This window comes from Danio aesculapii, chromosome 25 (assembly GCF_903798145.1).
Source record: "Danio aesculapii chromosome 25, fDanAes4.1, whole genome shotgun sequence".
Taxonomy (NCBI): domain Eukaryota; kingdom Metazoa; phylum Chordata; class Actinopteri; order Cypriniformes; family Danionidae; genus Danio; species Danio aesculapii.
In genome coordinates this window covers 17632946-17653707 of record NC_079459.1, presented here as the reverse complement: position 1 = coordinate 17653707, position 20762 = coordinate 17632946, and the positions used below count along the sequence as shown (strand labels likewise).

Sequence of the window (20762 nt, the reverse complement as noted above, 5' to 3'; positions counted from 1 at the left end):
AGCTCCTTTAAGCTATATTTTTTCTCCATAATCTACAGAACAAACAATCATTATACAATAACTTGCCTAATTACCCAAACCTGCCTAGTTAACCTAATTAACCTAGTTAAGCCTTTAAATGTCAATTTAGGCTGTATGAAAGTGTCTTAAAAACATCTAGTAAAATATTATTTACTGTCATCATGACAAAGATAAAATAAATCAGTTATTAGAAAGTAGTTATTAAAACTATTATGCTTAGAAATGTGTTGAAAAAAATAATATCGTCTCCGTTAAACAGAAATTGGTGAAAGAAAATAAACGGGGGTAAATAATTCTGACTTCAACTGTAAATGCAAGCACAAATAATGATGGCTGCAGTTCACTTAACAAAAACGGGTGTCGCTAATAATAGGCGTTTCTAAATTTTACATATAGCCCGTATAGACCATTTCAATGTGGTAATGTCATTGGCCCATGAACACATCCTGCTTGTTATCAAACTATTTCATAACTGTAACAAGAGGCAATTCAATCATAACTTAATGTTAAAACAGCTATCACAAGCTTATTGATCAATATATGGTTCTTTTGGATTCTCAAAAGCTATAGAAATTTAAAAATATAAAACAGAAAATATGTTGGAAATATTGTTTTTGTTTACTTCTCTCAAAAATGCTCTATATCATCCAACGTTTCAATCCCCAGAGACATCTGATAATCTTTGGAACACAGATTAAGACATTTTAGATGAAATCCAAGAGCTCTCTGATCCTCCATATACAGCAACAATCCAGAGCAGTTCAACGTCCAGAAAACAAACCAAAACATTGTCAAAACATTTCATGTGTCTTCAGTGCTTGAACTGTAATACAAGTTCTGAAAACACTTTTGAGCACCAAAAAACTAAAAAATGGCTTTGTTTGCCATTGATTTATTATCCTCATCAGATCACCAGTGTGTATGTCAACTACAAGCAATACGACATGTTAAGAGTCAGCAGCATTACACACAAGCATCATATTCTACGTAGTAAATGCACACCAGGACCTGACAAGGAAGAGAAAACACTGCGAACAAAGTTGTTTTTACATTTATGTGGCACACAAAAGTGTTCCTGGAGTTTCGTATGATTAAGTCACATGGAATGTTGACAATGGTTTTGGCTCTTTTTCTGGACTTTGAACATCTTTGTAACAGTTGCTGCATATGGAGAAGGAGGGAGCTCTAGGATTTCAACTAAAAAAATCTTAATTTAAATTTTGAACGCTCTCAGGGGATTTAAATGACATGAGGGTGGGGAATAATTAACAGTTGTGGTGTAACGGATCACTGTTGATCTGTGATTCATATGGATCACAACCCACAGTTCGGAACAAACGTGACCCATGGATTATAATTTTTTTTTACTGGTAGATTAATCCTAAATTTGTAATGATCACAGAGAGATCGCCTCTTGGGTTCAAATCACATGTATGAAAGCATCTAGGATTTCCTGTAAAATATAATGATGACCGAAGAAGCTGTGGTAGGTTATTCGGGATGTTGAGGGTTTCATTTTAGGTGTTTTCTGCCACTGCTTAGCCTGCATTAATGCATTCAGTGTAAGCTGCACGATTACTCATTAAAAGATCGAGATCTCAACACCCACGCAACATAAATTATAAATAATAGGTTTTTGCATGCATTTATTCAACCTAATATATTGAGTCTTTAGTCTTTGGAATTAGTTATGAGGTTACAAACAGTTAAATAACACAGAAGTACTGGGATAACAGTTAATTGTTTAAATAAAACCAGTGATGCTTATGGTAAAGATTAAAATCGCCGTCATATGCATTTAACGACATTAAAAAAAGTTGTGGGCAGCAATTACATTTAACTAATAGGTGGTTTAACCAGCCATCATAAATATGCCACTTATTAATTCATCAAAACTGATACAGCTAGCAACGAAACATTAAGTTTTATGAGTGAAAAACCGAAACATTTATTGAAAATGAGACAAAAAACAAACATGGGTTGTACAAATTGTTAGATTTCTACATTTAGTGTTATCAGCAACAGTAGTAGTAACAGTGAATTTTTCACAATACTGAATATTTTACAATTTATTTTTATTCAGATGATTATTTCGTCATTTTATTTTTTAATAAAATGACAGGTTTTAAGTTCTGTTTGTTAAAACCAAAAGTGTCTTGCAGTACTGATTTTGTAATAAATGAAAAGCAAATTACTTTGTCTCCTCCCCTTTTTGGCTGATCCGAAACATGGTCCAATCCGTGACTAAAAATCATTAAGTGATCCGAACCGTGAGATTTGTGATCTGTTACACCACTAATTAACAGAAATGTCATTTTCAGGTGAATTAACCCTTTAACTAGTATCAATCTCTCTGCTCAAAAAAATTTATATAGAGTTCATATGATCAAGTTTCATTTATTGCAGTTGTTGGGTACAACATTATGTAAATGTTTCAAACAAAACCATGATAAATTATTCCAAACAAAGTGTATTTTTCCATTCAAGTAATAGTTTTTTTTTTATTCAATGGAACTGCCCTGAATGAGGGACACTAGTACAAAAAGCACCAGCAATGGTAATTATATCAAGTTATCATCAAACACACAAGGCCCGGTGGACCATATCCAATCATAAATGATACTTTGTGCACTCAAACTGTGACTGTGGCAAATTCTACTGGTAATATGGTCTATATCGTGACTGGTCTGGGTGGTGAGGCCCTGGCATCTGTCCCTGTGGTGGTGGCCCTTGCATACAGGGCTGATGGGGCCCACGTGGATTGGGCCAAATTCCTGGGCTCATACCGCCTGGTTGGGTAAAAGGTGGGCTTAGTGTGCCTTGGTCCTGTGGCATTGAGTTTGGGTTGTAGCAGTGTGAACTGACTGGGGGAATGGGACCAGGTGGAGGGTGGTTCATGAACGGTGGCATTGGGCTGATGATGTGTCCGGGTGGAGGGGGTGTTGACATTGGAGGTGGTTGGTTGTAAACCATGTGAGGTGTGGCAGAGCCCTGTGGCGGGTGTTGCATTGGGATACTGAGAGGAGGTGGTGGAGGTGGCGGAGGCCCGTAATGTGGTTGTTGTAGTGGAGGCATAATGTGATGCGGGTGAGACACCACCGGTTGGCTGGTGTAATCACCAGAGTGATGGTGTTGAGGTGGGCCAGGGGGTGTATGTGGGTGCGAGAGGCCAGAGCTCCCTGAGTCATCATGAATGGGCACCGTGATGAGGTTGCTATGTTTGCGTGTAGACAATGTGGCAATCCGGAAGGTTTCTGGGGGAAGGGGCCGTGGGGAAGGACCCAAATCGGAGGGTGAAGCTGGAGGTGGATGGTTGTAGGCATCGTGGCCTTGCAGTGGAGGAGGAATTAGAGGGTGTGATTTAGTTAAATGTGGAGGTGGTGGTAACCGGAAGCGGTCTGATGGGTCGGAGGCCCAAAGTGATGGATCTGGGCGAGAACTTCCGGTCTTGCTGGCCCTCATATGGCGATGGTTGATGTGTGCCTGCAGGTCTCGCTGTGAGAGGTAGGTGCGTTTGCAGCCTTGCACAATGTTGCACATGAAGAGAGAGCCACGCTGGCACTGTTCGATGCGCTGGACCGGGTCTGTGCAGCTGTACAGGGACAAACTGAACTTAAGAGTTTAGTAGAAGAAGTGGACGCAGATACATATACACTTTTATTCTATGAATAACCTATGATTAATTATGTCATAAACAAGGAAAGCACTTGGTTTTCACAATGACATCCAAAAGTTCACTAACTAGGTCTTATTTTGGATATCAGCCATTTCTTAGATTAAACGCATTAAAAACATGTTGACTGAATTATACTGAAGACCAATGTTAAATGTTGATTTTATAATAATGGTAGCATATACTGGTCATGGTCAATGTCCAGTCAGATTTAGCATTGCTAGGCAAAATTTAACTACCGAAATTCAAAAATCCATTCCATTCAATCCATATGAATCCTACTGAGTTTTACATGAAGGCAAAGAAGTTATGCAGGCAGAGTTTGCTCATTGCCAAGTTGGTAATGTGGCAAAGAAACACTTTTGAGCGCATCAGTTCTTTCTTTGACGCATCAGTTTTCTGTTGGTCAAGTGGCTTCATAAATTCGCAGGTCAAACATGGCTAATGGGATGGAGCAAAATGTGAAATAACTTTAAATTGTCCAAAAACCTGTTATTACAACATAGTTAATTTAATAATAAAATTCTGATCTGTGTAACCAGCTGTACTGTAAACATCTCTGCAAATCTTATCTAAAATGTTTTAGAATTATATATTCTATACCTGACCAAATAATCAAATGAATAATAATTAAAAAAAACTTATTTGTGGATTTGTATGTGGATACCGATGATAGCAAAACCCAAAGAAAACATTACAACTAAAATAAATTAGATGTCTGTCATCAGTTTAAAAAAACAGCTGCTTAATATGAAGTAAAATAATCTTAACATAATATAATAAGCTGGATAAACCACACACCTGTGACCACCTCTCAAAAGTGTTAGATCAATATTATGTTGCATTTATTTAAGAGACAAGAAATGCACCAAAACTAAACTATGCTAAATGCTATTGCTATGCTATATGCAAACAATTAATACTAGAAAATTATTTTTTCTTTTTAACAAAGCAGTGCATCTGCAGCACATAGGGAAAGCAGAAGCAGTACACACACAGTCTATCACATCAGCAGTGTCTGCACTGCGCAGCTGACTGGCGGCTGTTGCACAGATCGATCGATCTATCTATCTATCTATCTATCTATCTATCTATCTATCTATCTATCTATCTATCTATCTATCTATCTATCTATCTATCTATCTATCTATCTATCTATCTATCTATCTATCTATCTATCTATCTATCTATCTATCTATCTATCTATCTATCTATCTATCTATCTATCTATCTATCTATCTATCTATCTATCTATCTATCTATCTATCTATCTATCTATCTATCTATCTATCTATCTATCTATCTATCTATCTATCTATCTATCTATCTATCTATCTATCTATCTATCTATCTATCTATCTATCTATCTATCTATCTATCTATCTATCTATCTATCTATCTATCTATCTATCTATCTATCTATCTATCTATCTATCTATCTATCTATCTATCTATCTATCTATCTATCTATCTATCTATCTATCTATCTATCTATCTATCTATCTATCTATCTATCTATCTATCTATCTATCTATCTATCTATCTATCTATCTATCTATCTATCTATCTATCTATCTATCTATCTATCTATCTATCTATCTATCTATCTATCTATCTATCTATCTATCTATCTATCTATCTATCTATCTATCTATCTATCTATCTATCTATCTATCTATCTATCTATCTATCTATCTATCTATCTATCTATCTATCTATCTATCTATCTATCTATCTATCTATCTATCTATCTATCTATCTATCTATCTATCTATCTATCTATCTATCTATCTATCTATCTATCTATCTATCTATCTATCTATCTATCTATCTATCTATCTATCTATCTATCTATCTATCTATCTATCTATCTATCTATCTATCTATCTATCTATCTATCTATCTATCTATCTATCTATCTATCTATCTATCTATCTATCTATCTATCTATCTATCTATCTATCTATCTATCTATCTATCTATCTATCTATCTATCTATCTATCTATCTATCTATCTATCTATCTATCTATCTATCTATCTATCTATCTATCTATCTATCTATCTATCTATCTATCTATCTATCTATCTATCTATCTATCTATCTATCTATCTATCTATCTATCTATCTATCTATCTATCTATCTATCTATCTCTGCCTGTCTAGTTAGTTACTCGTCCATCCATCCATCCATCCATCCATCCATCCATCCATCCATCCATCCATCCATCTATCTATCTATCTATCTATCTATCTATCTATCTATCTATCTATCTATCTATCTATCTATCTATCTATCTATCTATCTATCTATCTATCTCTGCCTGTCTAGTTAGTTACTCGTCCATCCATCCATCCATCCATCCATCCATCCATCCATCTATCTATCTATCTATCTATCTATCTATCTATCTATCTATCTATCTATCTATCTATCTATCTATCTATCTATCTATCTATCTTTTATTATTACTTTCCATCTGCATGAAGGCCAGCAGCAACGTCCCCCCATGCTGTTTCCCTAACCTGTAAGTCTATACTTTACTAATTATGTAGATCATAAATAACTGTATGGTTCAAGCTCTATGAGAAGTGTCATTCGTGTCTTTACAGGTGCACTCAGACAAAGACTAGAATACACATGTCACTCGCATCTCTTTGAATGGGGAAATGTGTAACGGTCAATATATTGAATAAAGCCCCGTCTACTAGTACAGGAGCCAATCATCGATCACTACAGCAAATGGCAAATAAATCCTGCCTTTTAGTACAGGAGCCAATCATCAATCACTATAGACTGACGATACTCCGGGGGAAAGGCTCAGACCAGAAGCGAGTTTCTGCAGATTTTGTGTGATTTGGATGTTTAGAAATGAAACTAAGACAGTTGTTGTTTCATTTTATTGGTGATTTCTAATATGAAATTCAATCGTAAGCTTGGAAAGCAGTTTTAGAGAATTTGATGTTTCCCCATTCAGACAGAATGCCTGAGCATACTGCCCGAGAGATGTTTTAAAGATGGCCACCGAGTGAAATGACTTGCCTTAAAGGGACTTAAACAATAGCCTGTAATATCATGTATTATATCATTTTCTTTTTGATTGTCAGCATGATGTATAGTAGGAATAATATTTGTACAACATAGCATTAATGATATTTATACATAATCAAAGTGTTCACAACATAAGCAAAACTGATTTAAAAAATTGTTTGTTTGGGCCCAAACAAATATTTGTTGCATTTTAAATATTTTAAGCAAATTTTATTGCCTAAAAAAATCTGTGGATACTATTGATTTATTTATAGTGTAAAACTGCTACTTTTTAATGTGTCTAATGTGTTTTTTGTTATCATTAATGCACTGTCACTTTAACTGAGTGTACTGTAAGCCGCACAGCAAAAATACACCCAGCGCCGAAATGATCGCAGCTCTGCTTATGCGTGCGGTGTGAAAACTCTAATCTGTTAACATGGACATTGAAAAAAACATGAGCAGCTCACACTGTGCTTGAAAGAGGTTTGATATTTGTTACAATATATAAATAAATACTAGTTTAGGTAGGTGCAGTTTCTAACAGTATTCAGTTCATTCTTCGCATTGAACTCTTAACAACAAAGGTGGATATTTCAGAAAAGTACAGTATGTGCATGTGAACCACAAAGTCAGCTGATATCCTCTTATTCTAACCCATACAGACGTTACCAGGGAAACAGAACATGCTGCATTCACAAACAGAATTCAGTTAAACAAAGTGAAAACTCACCCAGGGCACATTTTGTCACACTTCTTCTCGTAATACACTGCACAGTCGTAGCAGAAAACATGCTTACAGGGGATCTAGTGGAAACAAAAAGCCTTGTTTTCAATGAAGGATCTCTAGGAGTATAAAGAATATTGTATAGTGTCTCGAAAGTTGTTCTTACCATTCGCCCATAAATTTTTATGGGCAGGCCACACTTGTCACAGAAATGGACTGGAGTGTCATCTTTTACTCCTACTAAGTTGAGCTGTGGAAACAAACAGGTCTCACTTATATTAAATATTTCAATACTTATTCAATTATTACTAAATGCTCTTTATTGTTAAAAAACATTATTGGTTTGTAACTAACTAAAGACAAACATGTAACCTTATAATCCCAGAAGATTGGATGAGGGAATCTGCGATGGTTTCCATATGCATCTCCTGATTTACACTCAAATCTTTCCTCTTGTTTATATCTGAAAGGCTCTAAAGGTCACAAATATTACAATTTTTAAAAGACAAGCAAATTAGACATAGCAAAAAGTCTGTGAAAACCTCAGCACTATTTAATGTTTAACCATTTCAAAAACAAATATAATTGTTTCATAATTCCCGGGTGTGAGCAGCTGAACGTTGTCCAGTCCATCCCGAATCTGCCGCGGCATCTCATCTCTCTGTAGTCGTTAAACGCTATCTATAATTTATCTTGTGTAGACCTATATCTAACAAGTCGATCTTTTGAATCTATTAGCCTACTTGTTCTCAGTTAACGTGTTTTGGCTTAGCGCAAAGATAAGTTAATATAGCTAATTTATGTAACCATGTACACGGAGTCCGCACGTTTGAGCCACCGCTTGCCTTTATTTCCTATATTGTGTAAACTTATTGTACTTTATACTTTTATAATTATTACTGATTATTATATTTAGCTAAGGAGACAGCCATTTCGTATGCACTATTTCGCATTTCCTCTGAAAATCTTTATTGTGTACATATAGCCTGACACTAAACACATATTACCAAAACCACAGTGAACCTTTTTCATAATTTTGAATAAAAAATGAAAGGATGCAGTTATTAGGCTTCGTTTTGTTATAAATTTGCATACAGTGTAGATGAGGGGAATTTAAATATGAACGTCTGAACATTTTTGGTGTCTGTTATGTTCAATTTGTTAATATAAAAATTAAAAGAGACAGTGCTTTATGTCATGTTTCCATGTTTTCAAGATTACATATGTTACATTTGAAGATTTACCCGAGGTGCCCTCACTTCCTCTGGAGTTCATTATAAACTTGCGAAGTCTGAACTTAAAAGGAAAGGTTGCAAGACTGAACTTTGTTGTACTTGATACTGAGGAAAAGCCCCAATCAGGTAGCGCGAATGTTGGCAGCCACGTCTCCGTTTTCAGATGTCTCCGTTTTCCCCCACACTGACATGGAGCAGCAGCGTTTTAAAAGCTGAAGAGGCCATTTTGCATTTCCAAAACGCTCTGTTTTTGGGGCTTGACAACTTTGTGTGGATGGAAGGCATAACCATAGCAAAACTTTGGCGGGGGGTGCTTTTAAATCTAAAATGTATAAGTGTAAACGGGGCCTTAGTATATTCGACTTATGTTCTCAATTATAGTCCAAACACCCAAAAGAAAAGTTAAAACACATATGCACAAAATTGCAGCCGAAAATAACTTATTTGTTTACATGTTTATTGAATTTTGTATTCAAGAAATAAATAAATAAAAACTGAAATGTAAATTTAGGCTTTACAGCATTACAAAGTACAGTATGAGGTTTTGATATTACTTTTAACAGTTTTTCAGACATTTTTAGGATCACATGTAAGCATCAGATAATGCATATAAAATGCAAAACGACAATAGGATAAACAATTCTCATTATTATTTTTTTTATTTTCTTCTCTTGCAGTATTGTGTTTTGAATTCAGATTTTTAATCTTTCAATTCTCAGACTTTCCTTAGAATTGTGTCTTTATTTTCTGCAACAGTGACTACGTTTACATGGACATCAGTAATCATATTATTTGCCTTAATCTTAATAAGATAATATTATTAAGGTGTTTACATAAGTTGCTTTTTTAATGTTCCTTTCATTATCCCATTTTACATGTTATCGGACATAATTCCATTAACATCATTGCGTCACCGTGCTATCCACATTTCCTCCGGAGTTTCATGTAAATTTGGGTGTTTCAATTTGTTGACTTTAACGGCAGTTTGGCACTTTCACTTTTATTCAGGAACATTTCATGCATGTTCCCGTGACAAATGAGATATTGGATGCAAGTATGAACTACTGGATGAGTGTTGTTTTAATGGAATTTCATACCAAACGCCATATGAGAAAAAAAACCCTCCACATTTCGCTATGCAGGTGTCTGTGATCTTTCACCTACTCGGTAGGTGCAGAGAATAGTGTTAAACAACTATGCATGTATAGACTACCTTATTGCAAAATGCGGCGAAAATCCAACACAACAGTATTAGTTTGATTAAGGTGTTTACATGTCTGTACTGCGCCCCAATAACAATAACTAGATTTCTGTTTAGTTCAATTATTCTGATTAAATTGATCAAAAATCACTGTTTACATGGTAGAATCTTAATCTGAGTATTGTCTTAATCATATTAAATTCGGTTTATTGGTGTCCATGTAAACGTACTCAGTGACAAATAAGAGTGCAATTATGAGAAAGATGTCAGAATGATGAGATATAAACTCGCAAATGGAAAATATTTTGAATTCCATGTTATATGGTAAGCTTAACTTAATAATACATTTAATTATTTTAACTTATTCATTAATTAAGCTATTATATTTTTATAATTATTTTATATTATGTTTTAGCCGTTCATTTTTAAGTCAACAGCATTTTGGGAGACTGAAAATTTTATAAAACGGTTAAAGGTGCACGTTTTTGGAAAAAATAGCAGATATAAAAGATATAAGAAGTACAATTTAAGAGTCATTATTTTGTGGATACATTAGACAGGGTGCTGTTGACAATGCTGTCATCTATATGCAAATTTTTTAAAAACAAGACAGATGAGTTCCCTTTAACTCAGAATTGCAATAAAAACGATTTTTTTTAAGTTAAAAAAGACACAACTATTGTTTTTAATCATGTGTCCATAACATATAGAGAATCTTTAAAATACTGTGTGAAAAATAACAGATATAATTTTATCAATTGCAGACTGACAGTCAGTCCTAAAGACCCGGCAACATTTCTCAAAAGCATCGTTAGCTAAGTTGATCATAGAGTGTACTGGTGTCAATTATTTCTATTTTGAATGATTTTAGAAAATGTATTTCAGATTTGTGTGTAGTATTAGGACCAATTTAATTGTAAAATACTTCAGTCACTAAAACCAACCTTCCTCTCTCTTTGAGGGCAGTCTGGTGGCTGGACGCTGAGGTTGGGCAGGTGGTTTGCCTCTCATTGTCTGTTTAGACAGTAACTTGATTGGGATCTGTCTGCGAACATCAAGACCTCCAAGTGATCCCGAACCATCAGTTCCTTGAAGGTCATTATCTGATGAAGACATAGAAGACATCCAAAATAAGTAAACTACGTTACACCTAACAAGCACACACTACATTAATGCTACATCATAAACATACAGTTTATCACTACATTAGCTCAGAATAAAAATAAGCACATCGTAAAATGAGGAAATCGATAAAACAGTACTGCTACAGATATTATTATAATTCAGTTAAGTTAAAGAACACATAAGTGTATTAACAAGCAAAACAAACTCAAAAACCCTGCAAGGCCAGTGACTTGTATTTGAAAACAAGAGTTAGTTTAACCACAACGCTTACAGAAAACTCTACATTTTAATTTATGAGAATATTGGTGTTTTAATACATATTAAAGACTAATTTGAATGTGTCTGTGTTTATGGCACTTGCATGTCCTGTCAGCCCCTAGTTAGCGGGATACTGACAATAAATGCGTTCACTGCCAACACATAGCGACACATAAATGGCACCAGGGGCACGCTGCTTTACTGGCAGGTGGTTGTCTTTCACTATGAAACGTTTTGTGTATTTAAAATGTAAAGTTGGCGTAAAATGCTTTATTATATTAGCTTGTAGCTCACCATTTTGGTCCATGACTTGACGCGGTGCATTACTGCGTTGAAGTGATGGGAGTGGCTTCGTGCAGTTTGCAGATCAACGCTGCGCACAGTTTACGCAAGCGTGCGATGTATGTTTTCGATTTGGCATGTTGCAAGTTGTTTGGTCATATATAATAGTTAAGTATCATGTATTCATATTTTTTGACACAGTCATTAATATTTCTTTGCCAGCTTAAGTCGTAATCATAACTAACAAAAGATAATTTATTGATTTTGATTACAGAACAGCATCATAAACCACATAGAGATAACAGCATAAGTTTCAACTGTACTTATTAAACTGGCGATGATTTTTAAAATAAAACACCCAGGGATAAAAAGCATAATTAACATAGCATAATTATATAATATACATAATCTATGATTGTTTTGCATCAACTTCTTTAGAAGACAGTCTGTGCAACAAAAAGTCACAAAAGACAACACATCTTTTTTATTTTTTGCCACTTTGCAACCGAAAATACAGATAACTGCCTCTTATTATTTTTACTTTACATCAAAAAAGGTTTTAACCCCTTATGTAGGCTACTACCACCTTTTTACAAAACACATACACAACTAAAACACCTGTATAAGTAAATGATTAGAAAAAAAACATTAAATATGATGAACTTTTTTATTTTTATATAAAAAAACACTCTTACACTCAAGTACAAGTTTCTCAACACATATTACCACATTTTGGTATCCAAACCAATACATACACATGGTTTTAATTACATCATTGGGTTGGGGTAAATGATACTCAAACATGGCAAAAGAGCTTCCAATGGCAGATTTAAAAGTGACAGGCAACTGTTCTTTGGAGCAGTAGGAAAATCAGCGTAATCTTGGTATGCAACCTTCCATCTCGATCATTTCTGGCCATCCGTCATACTTGTTGGTGTCTCGGTCATTCTTCATGTGCTAAAATAAATAAATAACTAAATAAATAAATAAAAAAGAGAAAAATGCACACATGCACCTGAAAAGTATTTTTATTACATGAATTGGTACTTTTGTCAATGGCATTACCTGCTCAAAATAGACTCGGGCTAAGGTTTTTTTTCCTCCCACAAAGATCCAGTTGTCTCTGAAACCGACTTTTGATATAAATGCACTGCCAAGCCCTGCAAGAAGCGCCCTTGCCTCATCATTTAGCCTACAATACAAGAAATCATATTAATTATGACATGACGAGGCAACATCATGGTAGGACGTACTGTACATATGAAACTGAAACTACTGTACTTTGTGGATGGATCATCAAAAGTGGCAATCAACACAAAAGAACCATCCTCGATTGAGTTCAGAAACTCTATTAACTCTTCAACCTCTGAAAACAACAGAAGATTGATTTATTACATACATGTGATCTGAAAATGCAAATCTGTATATACAAGGTAAGAACTTTGATCAATAACATGAAGATGAAACATACTTCCCGTCCACATATTGAAGCTGCCAGTTTTGACATGCTCACCCGTTTCTTCTAAATTTTTAAAACAAAGTAAAAAAAATTGCATTTATACAAACATAAAATAAACAGTAACATCAACAGTAATATTAAAATCAATGGTGAAGGAAGTACACAAGATAAATACTTCAGAAAAAGCACAGATACCCTAATATAATATATTTCAGAACAAGTATTAACTGATATTACAACCAGTGAGTTGTTGAAGAGAGGCTGGATCATTTGAAACAGCGAGTCATTGACTGGAAGCTTGATCTGACCAAATAATTTGAGAGATTATGAAAGATTTTTGAATTATTTGAATCAGTGTGTTGTTAGAAATCAGACTAATTCTGAACAGATCATTTCAACCAGTGAGTCAGTGACTGGAGAACAACTATGAACAGATCATGTAAACCAGTGAGTCATTGACTGGAGACTCACTCTGAACAGATAATTTGAACCAGTGAGTCATTGACTGGAGACTCACTCTTAACAGATAATTTGAACCAGTGAGTCATTGACTGGAGACTCACTCTGAACAGATCATTTGAACCAGTGAGTCATTGACTGGAGACTCACTCTGAACAGATCATTTGAACCAGTGAGTCATTGACTGGAGACTCACTCTGAACAGATCATTTGAACCAGTGAGTCATTGACTGAAGACTCACTCTGAACAGATCATTTGAACCAGTGAGTCATTGACTGAAAACTCACTCTGAACAGATCATTTGAACCATTGAGTCATTGGCTGTTTCTCAATTTCAAGAATGCGGAGAACGAACTTGCGTTCTTATGGAGACCGGTCTTGCCAGGTGTCCTCGGAAGAACGAACTCGGGTGACCACGAGGACAGAGAACGCGTCTTTAGAGAAATGAGATGCTGCGTTCTTCCTGATGGTCACATGACCTTCACGCGTTTTTTAATGGAATATTCTTGAAACATTACAGCATTCATACAACAATTTATTGTTTTTCCCTTTTTCAAAATATATACTATGCATAAAAACATAAATATTCATTGTACAATATGAATAAAACAGATTTTAATACGAATTTCAGCAAACAAACACCCTTAATGTGTTTATTCCTTTATTAAGATGTCCATGGTAATGTTTACTTTTACCGTTTCATTTAGGGAAATGTTATGTCTCTGAATTAATAATAAATCATCTAAATTATCTTTAATAATAAATCTAAATAAAATGCTGCGCTTCCCACCTCCAGTCGCAATGACTTCTGGGACTTCTAGAGCAAGATCAGTGCTCAAGTCTGCATCGGTGCTTCCTCGATTTCAAAAACACATCCGGGAAGTTTCACGCGTCCTCTGTTGTTGTGGCTTTGAGTATTGGAACTGAACTTTGGCAGCTGATGATAACGTTACACGAGAACACGAGGATGCAAGACCGCTGAAGAATGCATATTAAGAAACAGCCATCGACTGAAGACTCACTCTGAACAGATCATTTGAACCAGTGAGTCATCGACTGGAGACTCACTCTGAACAGATTATTTGAACCAGTGAGTCATTGACTGGAGACTCACTCTGAGCAGATCATTTGAACCAGTGAGTCGTAGACTGGATCCCAACTCTCAACAGATCATTTGAACCAGTGAGTCATAGACTGGAGGCTAACTATGAACAGATCATTTGAACCAGTGAGTCGCTGAATAGTGACTCACTCTGTCCAGATCATTTGAACAAATGAGTTGTTGATTGGAGACACGGATAAAAATACAATCAGGTCACTGCGATTTACAAATGAATTGTTTACAACCTATATATCATCTTAATCTGAAATAATTCATCTGGTTCGTAAATTGGTATGTGAAGTACGTCTCTGAGTGGATGACAATTTCTTCAGTTCAAAACAATGAGATGCTTTCATCAAATGTGGACTTACAAATATAGTATTGTTATTTTTGAATGTAGTGAAGTAGATGTAAAAATACAAATAATGTACTTAAGAAAATGCACTTAGGTATAATAAGAACCTAATAAGGCTGCACAATATACTACAAAATTATCTTGATAACAGTATATGCAATATCCGTATCGCAATTATGTGTGATAAATGGCATTTATTTTATGCATTGATTGTATCAAAATTTGACCAATCAGATGAGGCCTTACTAGCTCCCCAGAAGCTGTTTTTATGCTATTGGCTGAAGCGGTGAACCCAGAGCTGAAAATAAACACCAATGGCAGAAGTCGAGACAAGGTAGGAAAAGACAATCAATCAGAGTCTGATGAGGTTTTCACTTATTTATAGTGTTTTAAAGAATAAGTATTTACACCTTCACATGTTTTTTCAGTCTGAATTAGACTTAACTTGATCTGAAAAATAGATTTTACCCGTTTATTTTAATATCATAAAATAAATAAATTATTTAAAAACAGCTTATGGAAATAGCACTTTTGGAAATGTAATATCATAAGAAATATTTTTAAAATCGCAATACTTAACAATATTGCATATTTTTCCAGTATCGTGCAGCCCTATTATATATAATAATTATAAAAATATTTCACAATATACTGTAGTCATAAATTACTTACATTTTTTAGCATTCACTTACCATTGATAACAACAATATTAATTCCTTGCCAGTTACCTCGTGTCTCTTTCTGTATTAACCTAAAACAAAATAGCAGAACTAGTTTAAACTCCACTTGTGCTTTAAATAACACTTATGCCGTTTTAGTTAATCATGCATGACAAGTCAAAGTCCTTACATTTTTCCATCAAAGCATATTTGGGGTCCAACTATATTAGTTGCACCGCTGTACATCTTAAAGGCTAAACCACCTGCAGGACATGGTTTGGCCAGGCCACATTTGGCTTTAGGCACTACAAACATAAACAGAATAAAAATCAAGCAGAAATGGATACTTAAATGTGTACCTTTAACACCCATTAACATCAAGCACAATAACTATAAAGATATCTACATTATCGTCCACACCAACAAACAATATTTGTTCATTATAAGCAGAAGTAGCGGTTTTTATTGTTAATCAGAGTTTACAGAATAAAATAGTTGTTTGGAAATTTCTTACCATCAGGTTTGATCTCCATTATCTTCTTATCAGGTTTCGACGAGACCAAATGCATTTCATCCACTGACCTTTCTGTGTTTTACACAAATATACAATAGAATTATTAGCCCCCATGTTTATTTTTTCCCCAATTTCTGTTTAACGGAGAGAAGATTTTTTTCTACACATTTCTAAACATAATAGTTTTAATAACTCATTTCTAATAACTGATTTATTTTATATTTGCCATGATGACAGTAAATTATATTTTACTAGATATTTTTCAAGACACTTCTATACAGCTTAAAGTGACATTTAAAGGCTTAACTAGGTTAATTAGGTTAACTTGGCAGGTTAGGATAATTAGGCAAGTTATTGTATAACGATGGTTTGTTCTGTAGACTATAAAAAAATTTATAGCTTAAAGGGACTAATAATTTTGACCTTAAAATGGCTTTTAAAAAATTAAGAACTGCTTTTATTCTAGCTGAAATAAAGCAAATAAGACTTTCTCCAGGAGAAAAAATATTATCAAACATATTGTGGAAACTGCCTTGCTCTGTTAATCATCATTTGGGAAATATTTAAAAAAGAAAAAATGTTCAAAGGGGGGCTAATAATTCTGACTTCAACTGTATACACCATACATTGCATGCATTCGTAGGAAACTAAATAAACAAATAATTTAATAAATAAAATGTTCCTTAAACTGGCAACTCACCTATTAAATTTGAAAATGTTACTTCTGGATTAATTTGCAGGAGTTTGAGGACAAGGCCTATGGATATTATGAAGGCAGCCACCATCAAAATGAATTTCAACTTTTCTGTAAAAAGTAAATTAAATCACAATTATATAGAATTCAAACAATACTATAACAGTCATCTTTGTCTAAATAGATTTATTATTTACACAGTATCACATGTAATTGAGGAATTGAATTACATGTAATTAATTTGTACAGTGCTGGCTAGTAACTTGTTCCTTTTAATTAGAGTGCTCCTAATAGAATATATGCAGAAGCACTTTTAATTTTCAGTAACCTGCGTCAAGAGCTTCCAGTGAACTGTATGCCGTAACAAAATTTCTGTTTTCTTTAAAAATCAACAATCTCCACTGCCTGATTGATATACGATATAACGTGGGTCTCAGAATGTACACGGAGCACTAAATTCAATTCAATTCCATTTTCACACTCCATGTCTTTAAAATATGATCATTTATTTTACTCCAGTATTTTCAATGGTGTTTCTGCGCTTGCCTGCTGATCCTGACAGCATGTGTGTGTAAACGGCTTTTCATCTCGTTTCATGCTTGAACAACTAAATAAACGCTGAAGTATGTTTAACTGATTGTATTTTAATTACATTACAACATCGATGCTGTAAAAGGAACCGTATAAATTTGATAAAGTCCCATTAACAGTTCCCCGGAAGTTTATCTGTATGGGAAGAAACACTAGCTGTGCATATACCCTAATAGAGTACATTACATTTTAAAATGTTCATGATCAGATTACAGTTTTCTTTTATGCATTACATATTGTTTACATAATTACGGTAAATTATTAATCATTTATTTATTCACTCTTATTCAGATCTAAAAATTCTAATGTCTGTAATGTCGCTTAGATTCATTTGAATATTCACATATAAAATGACGTCCATGTAAATTACATGTAAAATTGCCATGTAAATCTATTTGCAATCTGTGATTCTGGGTTTGGGGGAAAAGCAAATTAACCAAAACACTACATCATGGCCATATTATTCAGTTGATTCTGGAAGTGTTGCCAAAAATATTTCAAACCTGGCAGATTTTGAACATGTAATATATTATTGTTCATATACTGCAGAAGTTACCAGTCATTTCTGAGAACAAACCACCTTTGAATAAAATGATTCATATAAAAAAGTAATAATAATAATAATAACACCCCAGGTGCTCCGGTTTCTGAATATACTATATTGAGTATAACTGACTATATTACGCCACGGCTAAATGGTCCGTAGTGTATGTGTTGAATGAGTGTGTATGGATGTTTCCCAGTGATGGGTTGCAGCTGGAAGGGCATTCGCTGCATAAAACATTTGCTGGATAAGTTGGCGGTATATTCCGCTGTGGTGACCCCAGATTAATAAAGGGACTAAGCTGAAAAGAAAATTAGTGAATGAATAATAATAATAAATTAAATAAATAAAAAAATACAACTATATGTATTGTAATAACAGTTGCATGTTCACAGTTCTGTAATGTTTACACTGACATGTAATAAGATATTATAAATATTGTTATCATTAGTTATTCACAACAGTTTGGGAAATTATTTTGCAATGTAATGTAAAATTTAATGCATTTTTGATGTTGATTTTCTTTTTGGTTGTGCTATATCAATATGGTATATTAATTAGTAAGAAAGATAAAACATTCAACAAAAAGCCTAAAGTCAAAATTCATCAGCTAGAACAAACATTTTCACAAAGTAATCTGTAACAATCTATATTTTCTAAGTAATTAATCCAGCATGGCTTGCTGCACATGGCATTTCTTTGATGGTATCTGTTTTTTTTTTTCCTATGCTGATGATGATGACTATGCTGGTCATTTGTGAGTTGCCTTATTTGAAGAGAGATTACAAGACCTAGACCACCTTGGAACAGAATCAAAACAGCAGTTGGCTTGTCACAAAACCAGTTTGACCACCTTAACCAAACATGACATGTTTTATCAGCAGGAACACAAAGCTAATTCACTACATTTAATTTATGTTCTTTCACATACTGTTCTAAAGTCTATTTAAAAGGACTGGGATGTAAAAAATAAAATACCCAGTTAGAGACAGAATTCAAATAGTGCTTTCAGAAATAGCCATCTATGCAAAAAATAAACTGCATTTACATTCACTTTCCAATTCGCCTTGTGCTGTAGCTATTGTGAATGAAAGCAATATAACCAGGAAAGTAAACAATGCACTGCTGTTCCGAACAAGACATCTCGTATGTCTTCAAAAACAACTTACTTCTGTTTCTCTGTCTCGTGTGTAGCACAAGGGGACCAACTAGAAGTAAAAATGTCAACGTAAACATGAAATAGAGAGAGAGAAAAGAAAGCAAAGACAAACGAAACCAACCTCTTCGAACGTAAATCATGATTCAATTCCTCTCACGGATAATGTTGATCCACTTTACAGTAAGCGAAGGTGAAGGGATACCAGTTTTTTAACACATCACACAGGTATTTTAATATTAGACCACTTCTTTAAATAGTTCAGCTGTGTTGTCCTTGCCTGCTAAACTGCTGGATAAAGTTGTAGACTTATACTCTCTAAAAGCACAAGAAGGCAGACTTATGACAGTGCAAAGATACTACAGAAGTATTCAACCCATTTTCTCCCCAACTCGATCAACTCGTTTTTTTTAGGATTCTAGTTTGACAACTTCCTTTGAATGAAACAGGTAATGGATTAGACTTCAGGAATAGCATAAAAATAGTATCCTGATTCTTACTCATTTTGAAGATCCCTTCGCATGTCCATGTAGCTTTTTCTGAAATTCTGCTGTGCATAAAACGTATTAGCGGTACAATGAAGGTTAAAAAAAAGGTTATTTCCGTTTGTGCTTGTAGTCTTTTAAATATTTGAGTTTCTGGCTCTTGGGCGCGTTACTGGGTTTGTCGTTCAGCAATTAGGCAGTAAAACCGCTAGGTGGCGCTGCCGACTACAGGAAGGAACACGTTTGTTTACACCAGTTGTGCCCAGTGCCCACACTTTTTCTATCATTATGAGCCGTGGGCCGAAGATAAATATACCAAACTATATTACATTAAAGTTAGGCATGGGTAATTTCTTAATTTAATTGATAATATTTTAAAATAGATAGAGAACATTACTTTTAATCGTTTTAGCTAATGCAGTAAAACTTTTTAAATTATAACATAATGCAGTAATAAAAACATAAACAATATTTATAACACAGTGGAGTTCAATGCTGAATAAACTACTGTAGTAAAGCAGAATCTGCCACTGACTTGTTTTAACATAAGTTAAGTAACATACATCTAAACAAAATTGGATTCATTTGAACTGATTTATTGAAACATTTAATTTCAGTTAGCTTTTAACAATATAACGAACAGAGAGTTACATTAAATTTGAATTGACAATCTCGAAACATACACATCATTCTTTCGCTTTTTTCAGAGGGATGATAGGCCCTACTTTGGCCATCAGTGGTTTACACATTGTATTGTTGTATTCATGAATATATATGCTACACTTATAATTTTAGGATGGCAGTATTAATGTGTGGGTTTGAAGCCTCACCATTTCTGAACTATCGACAAATCTGGCTTGGTTAGATATCCTGCAAGTTTTATTCGGAAAGTCTCATGAACAAACGGGAAATTGGTGTCATAGCATCTGAATATCAGTGAAGCGTAAAGGGATAGTACAATCAGGCTTCCTCCTTCTTCTCCTCCTCCTCTTCCACTAAAGAAATAAATAAATGTATTTTACTTACCACCACCCAGGAGGTGCTTTTTTAAAATGCATACAGGATAAATTAATAAGCGGCACATGGCTTTTTCACAGTGTACAAGAGTTTGTGTTTAGGAAAATATCTAAGGCCAGCATAATATCTAGGCCAGCATAACCATACATATATATATATATATATATATATATA

The 20762-nt window shown here is 34.3% G+C and overlaps 2 protein-coding genes across 6 annotated transcripts; both read right to left on the bottom strand.

Moving 5' to 3' along the window:
* Positions 1-2492: 2492 nt before the first annotated feature.
* LOC130219743 (E3 ubiquitin-protein ligase Hakai) lies at positions 2493-11663 on the bottom strand. Of its 3 annotated transcripts, XM_056452200.1 has the most exons (6): positions 11565-11663; positions 10832-10990; positions 7824-7924; positions 7618-7701; positions 7458-7531; positions 2493-3628 (listed from the first exon to the last, which is right to left on the bottom strand). In XM_056452200.1, exons 1-6 carry the CDS (start codon positions 11575-11577, stop codon positions 2677-2679), a joined length of 1383 nt encoding a protein of 460 aa, XP_056308175.1. In that variant the 5' UTR covers positions 11578-11663; the 3' UTR covers positions 2493-2676. The 3 variants fall into 3 exon arrangements, with proteins under 3 accessions (XP_056308175.1, XP_056308174.1, XP_056308176.1); XM_056452199.1 differs by lacking the exon at positions 11565-11663 and having other exon boundaries at positions 10832-11018; XM_056452201.1 differs by lacking the exon at positions 11565-11663 and having other exon boundaries at positions 2493-3613; positions 10832-11018.
* A 358-nt stretch (positions 11664-12021) lies between these two features.
* On the bottom strand, positions 12022-19757 carry zgc:101783 (uncharacterized protein LOC447883 homolog). 3 transcript variants are annotated; one of them, XM_056452292.1, is made up of 11 exons: positions 19587-19757; positions 19211-19404; positions 19100-19138; positions 16802-16906; positions 16102-16173; positions 15778-15892; positions 15621-15679; positions 13024-13074; positions 12834-12918; positions 12618-12744; positions 12022-12509 (listed from the first exon to the last, which is right to left on the bottom strand). In XM_056452292.1, exons 2-11 carry the CDS (start codon positions 19227-19229, stop codon positions 12423-12425), a joined length of 759 nt encoding a protein of 252 aa, XP_056308267.1. In that variant the 5' UTR covers positions 19230-19404; positions 19587-19757; the 3' UTR covers positions 12022-12422. The 3 variants fall into 3 exon arrangements, with proteins under 3 accessions (XP_056308267.1, XP_056308268.1, XP_056308269.1); XM_056452293.1 differs by lacking the exons at positions 19100-19138; positions 19211-19404; XM_056452294.1 differs by lacking the exons at positions 19100-19138; positions 19587-19757 and having other exon boundaries at positions 19211-19493.
* Positions 19758-20762: the final 1005 nt, after the last annotated feature.